Here is an 18,737-nt window from a genome sequence, read left to right as displayed (position 1 = left end):
CCTGTTTTTGATAATTTCTGTTTGTGTTCAGTTCAAATTGATTACTGATTTTTTTTTTTTGTTCTAGAATTCATTTATTCATCTGTAGAAGTATTTGTTATCTTTATCTGCTATATTTTTGATGTGATTATTGATTTCCATTTTAGTTTGTTTTGAGTTTTATTTATTCATCGATAATAATTTCTTATCGTTTCAAGCTGGAATTTTCATATGACTTAGCCACAGCTCGTCTCAGGTTTTAATACAGTTCTTTACTTTTCTTAGCATAACTTTTTTTTTGGAAAATGTGTTACAAAATTACTTTTTGTCCATTTTTGACTGGCATAGTTTCATTTTTAATTAATACTAGCTGTTGGGGTGGCGCTTAGCGCCACCCCAACACCTAGTGAGTGGGGGCGCTTCGCGCCCCCCTCCCCCCCGCGCGCGTAAATCGTTACGCGCTATATTAGTTACGCGTCAACGTAGGTGTGTCCCTGTGTACCACCTATGAATATAGATAGATTTATATATGTGTTTTGGACTACGTAAAACTTGCGAATATACAACATTCTTGGCTTTCCCATTGTCTGTGCATATACAAAGCCTTATGTACTTATAATGACGTTATATACAAACGGTCTTTTTAAAAACAAACAAACATGCATACACACAACTCGTTTTTATATAGATAGATACAATTCAAATTAACTGCGTAAAACCTGCAAATACACAACATTCTTCGCTGTCCAATTGTCGCTGCATATAAATAGATTGTCAGGTTTACCGACCCTCGAACATGCAACGTACGATTGTCCATGGGAAAAACAATCCGTATTAAGATCTATACCACATTTTTCTAATGATTGACCTTGAGCTTTGTTGTTGGTGATTGCAAATGCTAATTGAATTGGGAATTGCAATCTTTTAAATTGAAAAGGCAGATCCGTTGGAATCATGGGAATGCGAGGAATAAGAACAGCCTCACCCTCAAAAGGCCCTGTCAAGATTGTGGCCTCTATTACGTTTTCCATTGTTTTTTGTTTTTACGGCGAGTCGCGTGCCATTGCAAAGCTTTGGTGGGTTGATATTTCCTAACAGTATTATTGGTACGCCTATTTTTAGTTGTAGCACGTGTTGTGGAAACCCTGAAAGATTCACGGAATTTAAAAATTCAGAAGGATAATTAACCGCCTCATTTGGTTCCAAAACTGTGTCGACTGACTTGTAAAGGACTGCCTGGTCTCGAATCTTGGTCAGAACAATATTGTTGATTTCGCGGACGTCTATATTTTTGGGTGCAAGAATCGCTCTTTCACTTAGCCATTTATTATTTTTATAATTGTTTAGAATATTCGGAAATACTTTTTCAATCAATTCATTTTTGGACGTCACTAAATTACAGAATTCAGCAGGTAGTTGTATACGTCCTGAAATTGAGTCTACTGGGAGCTTTCCGTTTCCAATTGCCAGCAATTGATCTGAAAATGTTTGACCAGAGTCATTGTTTTGCAATCGGAGACGCATATTTGTAGTTAATTTTAATGTCTTTACGTGTGCCCATAAATTAGAATTTTTCAGGCAAGCATTCATTTCGTCTGCAGGGGTTGATCTAGGTATTATAGGTAATGTTTGCCTGAAATCTCCCGCAAGCAATATTAATGTGCTGCCAAAGGGTTTCGAATTCCCTCGCAAATCTTTCAAACATTGATCCAGAGCCTCAAGCGATTTTTTGTGTGCCATTGTGCACTCGTCCCAAATAATAAGTTTGCATTGCTGCAATACTTTACCCATCCCAGATGATTTGGAAATATTGCACGTGGGAGTTTCTGTAGAATGCAAATTCATAGGCAATTTCAAAGCGGAATGAGCAGTTCTTCCACCAGGCAGCAACGTTGCGGCTATTCCGGACGACGCAATTGCCAACGCTATATCATTTTTTGATCGAATTGATGCCAGAATCAGTTCTATCACAAACGTTTTACCAGTACCTCCTGGCGCATCCAAAAAGAAAATTTCTCCAACGTTGTCGCTTTCTGTTCTTACTTTCTCTATTAGCCGCAAGCCTGTTTTATTGCTGTTCTTGTGATTCCTCGGCACGCTTTCTTTTCTTACTTTCTCTATCAGCAGCAAGCTTTTTGGCATAGACTCTTTGAGCAGCTTCCTCGGCTGTTGCCATTGTAGGTTCTTCAGTCATTCTACAATTAAACATTTTTCCGTGAACGAATGTCTTAAATACCTTTAATGACGTCATCGTCATAACACACATGACGACAACTAACTTCATGACGACATGACATGATGACATGACGTCATTTATATATATAAAATAAATAATTTATATATATAAAATTTATTTTATTTTATATTTTATTTTATGGTGGGGGCGCTTCGCGCCCCCCAAGCCCCCCCCCCCCCGCGCGCGTAAGTCGTTACGCGCCATATTAGTTACGCACCATTGTAATTGTGTCCCTGTGTCCCACCTGTGAATATAGATAGATATTTATATGTTTTTAATTACGTAAAACTTGCGAATGGTGATTGCTAATCGAACATTCCCTGTGTCCCCGTCGTCATTTATATATCCCCCCTGTGCCCCCCGGTTATTCTAATGCTTGCCCTTGAACATTCCCTGTGTCTCGGTCGTCATTTATATATCCCCCCTGTGCCCTCCGGCGTCCCCGCTTTAGTTGTGTCCCTGTGTCCCGTTCGTTATTTGTGTCCCGGTGTCCCAGTCTATAATTTCTCTTTGAGTGTCCCGGTCGTCATTTATAACCCCTGTGTCCCGGTCTTCATTTGTGTCCCGTTGTTACGATCTCTAATTTCGTCAGTCGACAAACATGACGTCAGTCGACAAACAACTTCATAACGGAATAATGCTCAATCCTCATAATGACGTCAGTTGACAAACATGACGTCAGTCGACACACAAACATGACGTCAGTAGACAGACACACAGACAAACAACTTATTTTTATTTATATAGACTAGTATCATTTTCACTTATTAGTATCAATTTCATAGTGTATGTTCACTTAGTTTAAGTAGTTCATTTACCGAACAACTTCACTGTAAAGAGATTCTATGTGAGTCCATCCTCCAAGTCAAAATTCAATGCTGAATCCACCCTCCTTCCAACTCGCTGAGAGTTTGAACTAGATCCTGCCAGCAGGTCCCGAGATATTTTTACACACGTCATTTTGATAACTTGGGTACACATGATTTTTTATTTACCTTTCTACTTCACTCTTATTAGATTTCAAGTACCTTAGGGACATATTGTGCCAAAATTTTAGGCACACCTAAGACTATTAAAAATTGGCGATTCCTTCAAAAAATTCTTTACCCTTAAAAAAATGAAAACAAAATTGAAGAAGAAATTTTATAAGAATAATTCCAGCCAGTGAAAAAAGTAAAGATAAATATACGGATTTTTCTGTCAAAACCTCTGCTTGATTATTCTCAGTGCAAAGAGTAAATAAGGAGTAAAAAAACATACGGATAAAAGTCCTAAGGACAAAATAAAAATAAAACAAACACTAAATTAAGAGACCTTCTCCAAGCAACGGTAGAATTGCCTTTTCACCGTTGCTTGGATGAGTCCTCTTTTAATCAAGTGATTGTTTTGGAGGTTCGTTTGGTTCTATTTTGTCTTTAAGACTTTTATCCATATACTTTATAATCTTTATTTACATTTACACACCAAAGACAGTTGAGTGGAATTCAAGCTCGGCCGAAATATTTGAATAGTTATCCTTCCATTTTTCACCAACTGGAATTATCTTCATTTTTTCTTCCTCTTTCTTTTTTTCAGTTTTTCATACTCTGCAGTGCATTCTTAGGAATTAATTTTGCCCCTAAACACAAAATAAAGAGTCCTCTTACCCGTTCCTGACATTTTGAAAGTTTCGACTCGATCCCCCAAGGTATTCCCAAGATATTATAAATATGCTAGGTTGATTACCTGGATGAAAGTAGTATTTTCTGATTTACCTCAATACTTCACTGTGAATAGATTTTGAGATCCCTTAACGCCAGTAGTGCAACAATGCTTAATTGGATAGAAGATGAACTTTTGGCCCCTCTTCTCCTAAACACAAAATTTGAACTCCCCCTCTTGTGCTATAAAATTGTCAACTGGATAAAATTACCAACTAAAGCCGTTCCTAAGATAATGCAGATACACTATCTTTATCACCTTCGAGTTATATCTTTTCCTTCCCCTAAGCCAGTATTTGAGGTCCACCCGGTCCCTCAACACCCCTGGAAGTTTCAGCTCTACCCCCCGAGCTGTTCCTCAGATATTACAGAAAAGCTGTTTGGATAACCTGGACTCGTAATGTTTTTCGATTTACGTTACTACTTCATCGTGAATAGATTCTATTGCAACAGATTTTAGTCTTGTCCGTGCAATAGTTTTTGTTCTGTTTAAGTTCTAATTTCCCTCTTTACTCCCAGGAAAAGACTTTTTTTTATTTATCTTAACAAATGATTGTATTTACAAGGAAGAGTTTTTAGTCATCTAAAACTAAAATTAAAAAAAAAAAAGATATATCCAACACCTTCAAAATTAAACTTTTCCAGCCAGTAAGAACATGAAAAATAATAGATTGGGAAAACTTTTAACTCCTAAATGTTCTGAGAGCCAAATAAGATACAAGATAACAATTTATACCCCTCAATCAATCTTGCTTGTGTACATTGGAAGTTGAAGTACATTGAATGCAAGGGAATGGTCTCAAGTGGGTGCATTTAGGGGTGATTTTTTTTTCCTTTTTTGGTAGAGACAGAGTCTGAGAAGCACAAAATAAGCAATTGGTTCAAAAATCTATCAAATAACGCGGAAACTCCTGAGTCATTGAGACGAGCGTAGAATCTGATGTTTATAGCTCGCCCACCACCCACATGTGTAAGTACTGGAAGGGGGCTATACATTTTAACTTGGAAAACATACTACACAACGTTTTGAGTTTCCGATGCTGTATTTCTACTTGTGGCATAGAGTAGCCAAGTGGGTGTAAATGCGTAAAAGAAGAAGTAAAACATAATTGAAGGTCAAGCATTGCTTTAACGCATGCCGAAATACAAGTGCACTTAAACGATTATCGCGGTTTCCACTAGGCGTAATTTAAAGGATCTACATTTGCATAATTGCATACTGTACAGAAAGAAAAAAAACAGGGCCCTAGGCTCTGTGTAGCACCTTATTTGTTTAACCCTGAAAGAAAAGTCTTTCTTATTTTTCAATTATCTGGCAAAAAACTTGTGACTGTTTCTCTTGTTAGAATTATAATTATATATTAAATTCAGAGCATTATGGTTTCATCTGAGGTTTATTGACAGTTGATGCCAACAAATAAAGTCTTTAAGGAATGTTTATTTTTCCCTAGTGTCGTTATTTGTGTTGCGAGAGCAACACTTTGGTTTTGTCCCGTTTTTTTTTTTCTATGCCGCCGATCTCAGCTTATTCCTGGAAACTGGTAAGGGTCTAACCTGTGCAGTTTTTACGGAAAGTGTGCACCTCAGGCCATATTGATGAATATGACATTACATTTTGGAAAGCTCCGCAGAACTCTTGCCTGGGGCCAAAAAGAAGGGTTTTTGCTTGTTCACGAGCCAGAGCCTATGCTGTGCGAAGTGAAGTGGAGTTGTATAGCCTATGTCAGAGTGGAGTATCTGAAGTTGTGCAGCCAAGCTTTCGTTTCATCAAACCATGTTTCTGCTTTTGAGTGGAAAGCTCCGTTCTAGCAGGCAAGCAGGCAGGCACCACTTTCAAATTGAAGATGGACTAAAATCTATAAGTGTTAAATATATGCGGCAGTCACCCGGCCCAACAGGCAATATATCTTCTTTGAGTGATAAATAGAAAAGTTTACAGAAGCAAAAATGTGGCATTTTTCCACGGGTCCGTAAGTGCTGCCATCTATTGATAATACCCATTTCTATTCGTGATTTCAGCTGAGTTTATCCTTCGCTTTTTCGGACTTGGGATTGCAGTAGAGAAATGGTGTAAGATGTGCCTAATAAACTTTAAAAGTTCTCTCATTGCTAAAGAAACTGGAGCTTATCCTTTGCTCCTTTCTAAGAGGTGACGTTAGAAAGTTGGCAAAAAAAATCAACTTTTGAACTAAGACAGAAAGAATTTTTTTTTCAACGGCAATCGATAGCTCTTGATGAGCTGATCAAAGTATGTAGCTCCATTTTTTGGTACAAAAATTCCATCATGAGGTATACCAGTTTGAAAGTTACAAGGGGTTGATAACTTCAGTAGTAAGGTACACACTGAAACGAAATCTAGGCCGATACAAATTGTGAGACATATAGAGGAATTGGAAGCAACAGCCGGCTGTTAGGTAATAATCACCTTCGGCAATGAGGGGTTAGCAACTTTTGCTAGTTGGTGTATCTATTTGTTTCCAGTGTATTTGATGGTAAAACCAATTTGGTTCCAGTGGTAAGACATGTAGGGGACTTGTAAGTAATAATCTGCTGTTAGGCTACAGTCAATTTCAGCGATGAAGGGTTTACAACTATGCTAGTTGGTGTACCCATTTATTTGTTTCCGGTGAACTTGATGCCTATCACGGGAGAGGGACTTATAAGTAAGAATTGGTTCACTTTGGGCGAGAAACAGCTGTTAGCTCATAATCATCTTCGGCAATGAGGGGTTTGCCACTTTTGCTTGTTGGCGTATCTATTATTTGTTTCCGGTGTATTTGATGGTTAAACCAACTTGATTCCAGTGGTAAGGCATGTAGGGGACTTGTAAGTAATAATCGGCTGTTGGGCTACAATCATCTTCAAGGATGAGGGGTTTGCAACTTTTGCTAGTTGGTATACCCATTTATTTGTTTCCGTTGAACTTGATGTCGATCACGGAAGAGGGACTTGTAAGTAAGAATCTGTTCTCTTTGGGCTAGAAATTTGTGCAAATTGGTGCACATTGTATTCGATCTCTTTAAATCTGACAGAATTAAGTGTTTACGCAACGGGTACAAACGATAACGTAAAACAATGAGGTAGTTTCGTAATAATTAGTGTCACCTATGTTATTTTAATCCTGAAAAGTTACGGATAGCTTTATAATACCAACTAGATTATATAAGATATTGTTCCAAGTTTTCATCCGTGACGATGTCTATGATTGAAAAGGATAAAGTTCAACTGGCTGCAAAGTCCATTTAGTCCCTTCTTTCGATATCATTTTGTATTTGTTGTTTTTTCAACGCTGAGGAATAGCCTTTGGTCATGTGATAATTGATTGCGTTCTTGTTTGAACATACCGTTTTAAAAACTTCGATAGGCTGAGAAACAAGCAAACACGAGAATGTAAAACAATGTGATAGTTTCGTATTAATTAGTAGAATGTCATCTATGGTATTTGGATCCTGAAAAGTTAGGGATAGCTTTATAATAACAACTAGATTATATAACATATTGTTCCGAGTTTTCATCCGTCACGATGTCTACGATTGAAAAGTATAAAGTTCAACTGATACAAAGTCAATTTAGTCCCTTCTTTCGATACTATATTGTTGTTGTTTTTTCTACCCTGCGGAATAGCCTTTGATCATGTGAATACTGATCGATAGCGAAGAAACAAAACCAAAGTGTTGCTCTCGCAACACTTTAGTCAGCGAAGCCGGACAAAGGTTGTCGCAACATTTCACGTTACCCGGGCAACGTAGGTCTTGTTGTATCTGTAATAGCTTATATTTTTGTTTATAATGTAAATAAAAGTCTAAAAAGTGAAAAAATTCAGTCCGATGGATTACTTACAACGTTTCATATGTACCATTGGTAGGGACGCCTAAGTATTCTAAATAACTTCCGAATCCGAGAGTAACTTCTAAATTATTGGGGTCAATGTAATAATCCCGATCCGAATATTTCGAAGGCTAGGGTATGCGAATGTTTAGTACCCTAACCCACCCCTTAGCGAAGATTTTGGGAGCAGGTATTTCACATGGAGTTAGTGCGTGTAATTCCAATTTTTATTTTATTAACAGATGTTGTATGCACATGCCGCATCCATAAAATCACCTAGTTACATCTTCTGTACCAAGGTGTCATGGACCTATGAGATTCATGGGATCACAGTTGCAGAGCGACATAAGTGGCAGCTTAAATCGAATTTGACTAGCTCTCTAAAGGTTCAATAGTATTCCAAGCTCTTATCCTAGCCAAATGTAATTGTTCCCTCCTAAACGCCCTGCTCCTTACGCTAAAATTTTATTATCTTTTTAAGAAGTAGAGTTGTGAGAAAGGGTCGAACTTTAGCGTAAAGAGAGGGGTGTTTGGGAGGGAATAGCCTCTTTCATATACGGAGTAAATTCTGTTCGTTTTGAGTTTTAGTGTTGCTCCTTACTTTCAGTTGAAAAAACTTATTTTTTTTATTTAATACTTTCAGGGATGGGAGCAATTGTACGAAAATTAAGCTTGAATGAAAACAGCGTTTTCAAAGCAGATCTCATCACATTGAATTAAAAACTATTTTTTCAAATTAATGTAAAGAGTAACGTTAAAAACAAAAATAGAATAACTTCTGCCCATTTTAGCTTTAACTGCCAAAACAAATAGCGGAAAATATGCTTTAGTAAACTCTTCCAAAAACAAAGAAAAAAGGTTTTAAAAATAAGGTATAAAAAAAGCTGTATGATATCATATTCTTTAGGTGGGAAGTGAAGCACGCAAAATAAATTTTACAAATGTTTCCAAATATTGCAAGCATCGTTGTTCTTTCGAATTTTTATAAATGAATACAAGTTTCAGGGCTAATTTTACTGACTTGATCAATATTTCGTCTCCGGCGAGTTTGCGTGGTCTGTATCTTGTTTCTCGCTTCTGTTCTTCCTTACAAGTTCATGCAATAAACTGATGTTGTAAGCAAATTTGTTGGTGTATTTAGAATAACATATTAAAAACGAAAAAAATCATACATCTAATACCTTGATTAAGGTAAGACTACTTGAAAACCATTATAATGTGTAAGTGCCATGACCTTGGATAGCGGCATCGCGCCATTTTTCGAGACGGATACAAGCTTGACTAAGGATACAGATGAGCTTGTTGAACTTGCCAGCACTAGTGGGCTACATAAACACGTAAGCATGGCCAATTTCTTTGTCATTTAACCATGTAACTGTAAATTGTCTACCTGCATGACTAGTGAAAACTGTATTTTTCGGTACATTTATGACTTAGGTTAGGACTTTCAGGGACAACTATTCAACTTTAAGCGAAAAACAGAATCAGAAAAGAGAGAGAGGGGGGAGGAGAGGAGAAGGTTCAACATTTCATGACAAATCCTTAAATGGTCTAATCGGGATTGATGAAACTTGTCCTTACTCGTGAAGAGCTTCACATATATGTAAGTTTGATGAATCTCCAAATTTTATAATTGTATTTAAAAGATTTGAATCCTATAGAGTTATACAATACTTGAAGATGTGTCACTAGTCTCTCTGCAGTCTATTTAAAGGTGTTTGGGAAGCTGGCTAACACAACCAGGGTCATCATTCCGACAACTTATTGTTTACTAGATTTCGGCGAAAAAATTTGCTGGATTGAGTTCCATTTTACTAGAGCGTTGCCTAATACGTAAGGCTTTGGCCATGGCAAGGGCTGGCTGATAAAAAGGAAACAGATTATATATTTACAGGCTTTTTCCAATTCGCCAATATATATAACAGAAATACGTTGTCCTCCTGTTTAGTACCACAAATGACGTCCTCGCCTGTAGAAAGCTTAGTGTGTGTTAGTCCTACTCCTGTTTTGGTAATTTCTGTTCTTTTTAAGTTAGAACTTATTATTAATTGTAATTTCTGTTCGTTTTGGATCTAATTTATTCCTTGATAGTGATTTTTCTTCGTGTTAAGTTTAGATTATTATGTGATAGTTTTTCTGCTTATCTCTGATTCAATACAGCTCTTTACTTTTCTTTGAAAAACGTGTTTTTAGGAAAAATGTTTTTGATTAGTTTCTGCTCGTTTAAAATTGGCAATGTTTCTCTTATTGTTTAATAAACGGAATATTTGTGCACAAAGTTCTTTCTTTCGATTTTTCTGCTTGAAAATTCAAATTTTGGCTTGCTATTCATATTTTGGACAAAATTTTGCTCAAAGTTTAAATAATAGTTTTACTATAAAATTTGATTTTTAAAAAGAAAAACGATTTTTGAGGGTCTTGAGAGTTCAGGGTGTAAGAATAGGTATGCAAATTAATCTTAATAAAATTAAGTCACTTAGAATAGGAAGGCTAATGAAGGTGAAGAGGTGATGCTGGGTAACGAGATGATCGATTGAGTAACGAAATGGATAGCTTCAATTACATTGGAAGTTTCATAGGCAGCGTAATAGCTATGCCTAAGTAAAGAGCGAAGTGGGCACAATGTATTATTTATTTATTTTTATTTTTTTAGATCAGGGCACTTCGTATCGAAGGAGTTATCATTAAAACTTGAAAAGGGGCTAATTCGATTGGAAATTGAAAGGGCTAGTACCTTTTTTAATAGTAGAAAGTGATTAGGGGCAACCAGCCCCCTCAGTCCCCCATCATTTTCCCAAACACATCCAATCAAAATATTGAGATAGCCATTTTGTTCAAAGTAGTTGAAAGGTTCGAAAATTATGTCTTTAAGGATGACAATTCCCCATAGCCCTTGGGGCAAGGGTTATAAGTTATATCCTGGGGGGCATATAATATTTTATAGAATAGGCGGTCGTATAAACTTTGGTAACCAAGATTGGAATATTGGAAGCTGCAGTGATGACAGTGCTCAAATATGGTTCGAAAGCATGGGCGCTCCGAAAAGCGGAAGAAGATTTGCTAGATGTTTTCCAGAGAAATTGCCTACGGATTGTTCTGGGTACCCGGCTGACTGATCGTATTTAAACAATAGGCTATATGGAAAAATGCGATTCTATCCCAATTTCTAGGGCTATAGGGAGAGAAAGGTTGATATGGCTTGGGCACGTTCAGCGGATAAATGATGATAGATTGCCAAATATTGTATTTTTTGGTCAACCGTCAAGGGCTAAACGGAAAGCAGGTCGTCTACCGTTGGGGTGGGAGGATTTCATAAAGAAATATTTAAGAGAAATGGAGACTTCCTGGGAGGATGTAAAGAGGGAGGCTTTAAATATATTGGGATGGAGGAGGAGCGTCCGTAGCTGTATTGGCCTCAGGTGGGCGGTGAGCTGTTAGCCGTAATAGTAATAAAAACTTCGGTGGGGGGCTCATTGGGATGTCAATCAAAAGTTCTAGTGGCATTTTAAGAGTCAAAGTGATCGGACGGCAGCTACCCCCCTTCTTTTTGGGGATTTAACACCAGGGAGATTCGTAGAGAAAAAGTTGTCGGAGAAACTTCAAAGGGGCTGGTTTGATTGAATCTTGCAACGTCTAATGTCCTTTATAATAGTCAAAAGTGATTGGGGACGACCCCCCCCCACATGCCCATCATTTCTCCAAATACATCCAATCAACATATTGAGATAGCCATTTTATTCAGCGTAATTGAAAGGTCCAGTAATTATGCCTTTGAACATGACATCCCCCCCAAAGCCCTCAGGACGAGGTTTGTAAGTTGTGCCCCGGGGAAATATAAACTTTTTTATGGAAAGGGTGGTCATATAAACTTCAGAGGTGGCTCATTGGATTGGAAATCAAAAAATCTAGTTCCATTTTTAAGAGTCATAGTGTCAGAGGGCAACTAGTCCCCCACTCCCCTTACGGCCTATTTTCCCAAAATGCATCCGGTAGAAAATTTTAGATATCTATTTGTTCGAAAACAGTTCAAAGATCACATAAGAAGGCCTTTGGTGTTGACACAACCCTCAGAGTCTGGGGGCAAGGGTTGTAAGTTATGCCGGAGGGCATGTAAGCTTTCTATGGAAGTGGTGGTTGTGTAAGGTTCATTTGATAGGAAATTTAGAGTTCCAGTTTTGTTTTAAGAGTCAGAAGTATTGAAGGGCATGTAGCCCAACCCACTCTCCCTAACACCTTCTTTCCCCCAAACACATACGATCAAAATTATGAGATAGCCATTTTGTTCACTATAGTCAAAAGAGCATATAACAATGCTTTCAGGGGGAACACAACCCTCCAGAGACCAGGGACAAGGATTATTATGCCCCGTATATGTAAGGTTTTTACGGAATGGATGGTCGTATAAATTTCGGATCGAATGGGAGTCATTTGATTGAAATTTGAAAAACCCAGTACCCTTTTTAGTGACTTTTTTCAGAGTAAAAAGTGAATAGAGAGCAACCAGCCCCTCCCCTATTAGCCTATCATTCCCCAAAAGACATCCGATCAAAATCTTAAGAGAACTATTTTACTCAACATTGTTGAAAGGTACAGTAATTATACCTTTAGGGATGTCTACCTACCCACAGTCCTCAGTTTAAGGGCTGTAAGTTAGGCGATTTTGTTCATTATTTATATATATATTATATGTTATTGAGAAAGGTATGCATGTTTGAACTTTATTTTCCAAAAAGACAAAGACAATCCAGGTGAGCTTTTCAGAGAATGTTGAAGAGAGTGTTGGACTGAATCCAATCGCGTTATGTGTATACGAAATGTAAAAAGGGCGTAACTCATGAATATATGTGTATATTAATTTGGAACATTCCGGAAACAATAAGGAAGATGATCAAAAAGACAATATTTGCATGCGACCACTACTGCTACAACTATCATTACTACTACTGTTACCACTACTACTGCTACTACCACAATACTCCATTTACAACATTGAGGGAAATTTTAATTTCTTGTGCAACCAGTTTTTTGTTTCTTATCCAAAAAGTATTGGTGTAGAGCTGCATTCCCAGCAAGGGAACTTTCTTTTGGCATACAGGTTTTCGTCCAGCTTGCACTTAGAGATCTAGCAATGGTCTGATGGCCTGCATAAAAACAAAACACTCTCTGAAAGAGTCTTCATTCTTAATCTCCTTCTCCGCGCCTTTGGAAAATTTCAGCAGCGTCCGTGATTTATGGTGTGGCGTTTGAGTTCTTTATTTTTCTATATTTTATTACATGGCTTCTACAGGAGCTAAAGGTACTTGTTAATTAAACGAAACACACTCAAAAAGCGAAGTTAGGATAACCATGATGAAATATAGCCTTCATCTAACCTTCGGTTTACATGATAATATAACTTAGGCTATATATTTGCACATTAGGGGTGGTTGGGGGTAAAGTATTTGGACAGTGCCCCTAACCTAACCCCCGCCCCCCTAATGTGCAAATATATAGCTCAAATTATATAATTCCAATGCACTCTATCACCCGCCACTTGTCTTTGTTGCAACAAAACCGGTTTTCTGATATCTAACCTAAGAGTTATTCTTGAGTGTGTTTCGTTTAATTAACGAGTATCGAGCTGACTTATAGCTGAAATCTGGCAGAATTTATTCATGCATTGTCAAATATTTGTTTTTATTTATCTCAGCATTGAAGAACAATCACATACACAGTAATTCTTGTTACAGCAGGAGGACTAAATTTGTCAAAGAAAACTATAATAAAAACAAGCTCTGAGTCCCCTCCCTCTGCGTACATGACTGTTCTGATGTCATTTTCGGTACCAGTCTTACAACCAATTTAAAATGTTCTTCTACAGTGTTAATTTACTTTTCGTTAAAAGAGTATGTTTGCTGACATCACAGTTAATTTCTACTTGTAGACTGATCCGATTTTTTTTCCAAAGGCTTGCCCAAATAGCTTTACATACCTCAAGTCATTAGAATGAAAATTGATGATATGAGGGAACCCGCCGTTTTTCTGTTTTTGTACGTCTAGAAGGCCCAAAAGTATACGTACCCTCTGAGTAATTTAATATGATTTTTTACTCTTTACACCTTAATGTAGTCACAGTGAAGCATTAGGTTTTACCCTTTTTATGGTTGGAATTGTAAAACTGAATATTTTCTTCCCATTTTTGATTGAACCACAATATACCGCTATGTTATAGACTGAAACTAGTATTGCTTTTTTACATACAAAAACTAAGCATAAATGCCAACTTGGGAGCTTAAGTTGCTAAAGGTTTAACAACAGATCCTTTACAAGGATTGCGTTTTATTTTGTAAAGTCGAAACAGAATTCAAAGTTATAACCAAAGGCGGCATTCGATTCATCTAGGTCTTCAGACGGGGGGGGGGCACAGTGGCTTGTACACAAGGACGTAAGAATGTAAACGCATTTTACATAATTATCCATCATTCCCACAAAGATAAAATAAATGGTAAACTAAGACTGTCCCTCAATAGTAACTGAAACTCCAAAACTCTAAGTTTTGGCAAGCAATATATGCACGTACCAAATGAATATAATTTTCATTCTGCTTTTAAATAAGTAAAATTTACGAAGAGCCACCCACTTTCTGCAGCCTGGTGCATATCTGGGAGCACCACTTGCGTCCCTTAGCTCCGTCCAGTGTGGCATAGTCCTTTGAAAAGTTCAGTCGCGCTTGGCACGTGCCACCAGGTGCACATGATCTCTGAAAGTTGGTGATCCATCAGAAATTAACAAATGTAAGTCGTCCTCATCTGAACTTAACAGCAGAAGAAAATTGGTATATTTTTTTCTAAAATATTACTTCTTTTTGAGTGGAGGAGAGCCTCAAAAGGTACACATTTAAACAAATTTATCATTTCCCCTTGTCCGTCTGATAAACCTCGAAGGTGAAGATGTATGCCTGACCTCCGTTCATTTGAATGAATTAAATACAAAAAACAAGTATTTTCAAGTGAAAGTAAGGAGCAACATTAAAAATTAAAACGAGCAGAAATTATTACGTATATAAAGTGGTCACCCCCTTGTCAATACCTCGCTCTTTACGCTGAAGTTCGAATTATTCCTCAATTATTTAAGAATGACTCCTGAGTCACAAAGGTCGTTTAATTAAAATATTAAGCTCTTTTAAAAGTACTGAAAACCTGTAGCGTAAGGAGCGAGGTATTGACGAAGGGGCGACCCCCCTCATATAAGTAATAATTTCTGTTAGTTTTAAGTTTGGATGTACATAGTTTGTTTTGATATAGATCACCACACGAGTAACTAATGTTACAGCTTCTTTGATTGACAATATCTTCTCTACGCTTAGCTTGAAGGAAAACTCAATTTTAGTTACTGATATCTCCGATCATTTTCCCATATATTCTCGGTTCAGTTTTAATCGGGGAAAGAATAACCGGGCTCAAGTGTTTGATTCCTATTCTATTAGGTTTGGTGAGAATGAGTTATCTCTTCTTGGTTCTAAATAAGCGGAAAATTCGTGGAGGTTATTTGATAATGATATGGAGTTTTCTTGTTTATTTGAGTCGCTTTATGGAACCATAAAAGAGGCTATTCTTAGCATTTGTAAAGTACCACCTTCTAATCGCAGGTCTAAAAGGATTGTTCCTCTAAACCCATGGATGACATCCGGACTTCTCAAAAGCTGGAGAAGGAAAGATAATCTCTGGAGGTCTTATAAATGCGCTACACTTTCAGCGAGTGCTATTCGTCTTTGTCAATTCAAGATTTACCGGAATATTTATAATTCCTTGTGTAGGAAAGCCAAATCTCTCTATTATCTAAATAATTTTGCTGCATGTGATAATGATATTCGTAAAACTTGGAAGGTAATAAATTTTGTGCTTAAACCTGGTTCTCAATCTAGCTCTTTACCTATGAGTCTGGTCATTGGTGATGAAACTGTAGAGGGTGAGCTTAATGTCCAAGAAGCATTCACTTCCTTTTTTCTAGTATCGGTAAGAATATTGCTTACACAGCCACTTTTTCTCGGTCTAAGCCGGACTTTAGATCTTACCTCGGGCTGTCTTGTATTAAGTCTATGGTTCCAGAGCCAGTAACAGAAAGTGAAATTACTAAAATTGTTAATGGCTTGAAAAACTCGTCCTCATCTGGGCCAGATTCTATTCCTACTAAGGTGGTTAAATCTATTCTTCCTTCAATAGTTGTGCCTCTAACAAAACTTGTTAATCTTTCATTTAAATATGGTGTTTTTCCGGATGCTCTCAAGCGCGCTCGGATTATTGTTCTGTATAAAGGTGGACCAAGAAATGATCCAGCAAATTATCGACCAATTTCAATTTTATCAGTATTTAGTAAAATTTTCGAAAAGGCTATGCTTTCTCGTCTCCTTAAATTTCTAAAATCTAAAAAGTTTCTTCATGATTTTCAATTTGGTCTCCAAATGAAGCACTCCACTGAGCATGCCTGTATGACCCTTTTGAATTTTATACATTCTGCATAGGATTCGGGATTAATTCCGGCTGCTATATTCCTGGATATTCGCAAGGCATTCGATTCTTTAACCCATGAAATTCTTCTATCGAAGATGTCTCGTTTTGGCATTAGGGGTAATGTATTTTCTTGGTTTTTATCTTATTTGAATGATAGGTTAATTTATGTCGATCCACTTTTCCGTGGACCCTCTCAAGTGAATTTTGGCGGTCCTCAGGGATCAGTTTTAGGGCCGCTGCTATTTTTGATTTATGTAAATGATCTTTTTTACGCAGTAAAATAGCAGAAACCTATTAATTGCTGTAGACTCTGTCATCCTAAACCTTCCCATGCCCATAGTGCCAGCTATAGTTCCCCATCTTCTGATGTCCTTGTTTGTTTTTCTGATGATAGCACACTTGGCACTTCGGGAAATTGTGAATCCGAGCTTCGATTAAATTTGGAATATTTGTTTGAGAGAGTCATTTTATGGCTTGATGCTAATTATCTTACCCTAAATTATTCCAAGTCCAGTTTTTTGGTATTTTCGCATTTTTCTCAGATTTATCCCCAGTTATCAGAAATTCATCAGCCAAATCGGATAATTCATAGATCTAAAGATCAATATGTCCGCTTTTTGGGCATTCTTGTTGATGAAAACTTGTCTTTCAAGCGTCACATTGATTTGATTAAAATGAAGATATGCAGGAGTCTCGGTATTTTAAGGAAACTTAGACATATTTTATGTTACCCCATTAAGGAAACTAACCGTTCAGGAGTTATCCCATTACTTGATCTCGAGTCACTGTATATTCTTTCGTGTGCATGTTTTACTTTTTCTCAGCTTCATGATGACCTCCCCAATCCCCTAAGTGTTCCGCCATCTTTCACTTTTGATCAGAATAATTATAATCTTCGCAATACCAAAAATCATATTCAAGTTCCTTTTACTCCTTGTGTAAGGTCAGACTTTAATCCTTTAATTGCGAGTCATATTGTATGGAATAAGTTGCCTGAATCAGCTCGAAGGTGCCACTCATTCGGTTTGTTCAAAAAATTATCAAAAATTCTTTGGCTTCTTAGAAATTATCTTATCTATTTTTATATGTGTATATCTGTATGTATATATATATATATATATATATATATATATATATATATATATATATATATATATATATATATATATATATATATATATATATATATATATATATATATATGAATATGTATGTATGTATATGCATGTATATTTTCTTATTATTTCATTGGAGTTTATTTTATCTACTGATCTACTTAATTAATTTAGTCTATTCAATCTATTAGTCTATTTAGTTTTGCTTTCTATAGTTTCTATTTTATTTATATTTTCTTTTCTTCTCCTTTTTGCTCTCTTCTCTGTGAGTAAGTGATTATTTAATTTTTTTTCTTCTCTGAGTAAGTGACTCGGTTTATTTTCCCCCTTTTTTACAGGCCAAAGAGCCTTTGGGGGAATAGCAAAATGTAATATTGTATGTGTGTTTTGTGATGAATAAATCTTATCTTGTCTTACCGAACTCACCATTACCTGAAAATTTTACTTAATACCCTTAGCATGACCAATGGTAGTAGTCGTAGTAGCAGAAGTAATGGTAGAAACAGTGGGAGTAATAGTATGGATAGCAGTAGAAGTAGTAGTAGTAGTAGTAGTAATAGTATTCACATTGTGTCTTTTTCGTTTATTTCAATGTCTACTCCTCACAATCCCTCGAAGTTTCACCTTAATAACATTAGATTTGGTAAATAGCAGTAGCAGTAGTAGTAGTAGCGGTATGCACATGATGCGCTTTCGGTAGTCCGACATCCCTTTGAACTTACGCTGAAAGTTTTACTGCAATGTTCTAAGTCATTGCTGAAATATTGCTTAAGCGCTCTTTTGACAGCCTGCATAGACATAGCGTGTTTAAATTTAATTCAACATCCCCTCAACATTTATTGAAAAATTGATTATTCTTAGCCTTTATAGTAGTATTAGTAGTAGAAGCAGATACAGTAGTAGTATTATGCAAAAAATAACTTTCGTCTGGTTCAAAATGGCCTTCAACAGGCACTGAAAATTTCAATTTAGTACTCTAAGCTGTTTCTGAGATACACTCTACTCGACATTCCCATAAAGTTTTAGCTAATACCCTTAGCTTCAGTGGTAGTCGTAGTTATAGTAGTAGTAGTAGTAGTAGTAGCAGTAGTAGTAGTCGTGGTATTAGTTATAGTAGTAGTATTAATAACAGTAGTAGTAGTAGTAGTAGTATTAGTAGTAGTAGCAGTAGTAGTAGTAGTAGTAGTAGTAGTAGTAGTAGTAGTATAGTAGCAATAGTAGTAGCAGTAGTGGTGGTAGTAGTAGTAGTAGCTGTAGTAGTATTAGTAGTAGAGGAGAAGAGCAGTAATAGTAGAATGTAGCGGTTGCAGTAAAAGTTGTAGTAACAGCAGTTGAAGTAGTCAACTTCCACCTCAATATTCCCTGAAATTTCAGCTTCATGCCCTGAGCT

The 18,737-nt window shown here is 36.7% G+C and overlaps 2 protein-coding genes across 4 annotated transcripts in view; one reads left to right on the top strand and one right to left on the bottom strand.

The window, feature by feature from the left end:
* The window catches only part of LOC136034715 (protein abrupt-like), a 159,503-nt gene that overhangs the window by 121,049 nt on the left and 19,717 nt on the right, over nucleotides 1-18,737 (bottom strand). The window lies entirely within an intron of this gene.
* Nucleotides 8,839-18,737, top strand: part of LOC136034714 (voltage-dependent L-type calcium channel subunit beta-2-like) — a 179,845-nt gene continuing 169,946 nt past the window's right edge. Inside the window, exon 1 of one of the 2 annotated variants that reach the window (XM_065716063.1) lies at nucleotides 8,839-9,080. In XM_065716063.1, coding sequence (XP_065572135.1) covers nucleotides 8,973-9,080 — 108 coding nt within the window. In that variant the 5' untranslated portion in view covers nucleotides 8,839-8,972. The remainder of the gene's footprint in view (nucleotides 9,081-18,737) is intronic. The other variant, XM_065716068.1, reaches the window with a different exon arrangement.

Source organism: Artemia franciscana, chromosome 13, assembly GCF_032884065.1.
Source record: "Artemia franciscana chromosome 13, ASM3288406v1, whole genome shotgun sequence".
Classification (NCBI taxonomy): Eukaryota; Metazoa; Arthropoda; class Branchiopoda; order Anostraca; family Artemiidae; genus Artemia; species Artemia franciscana.
The sequence above is the reverse complement of the archived record's forward strand: the minus strand, read 5'-3'. Positions and strand labels throughout refer to the sequence as shown.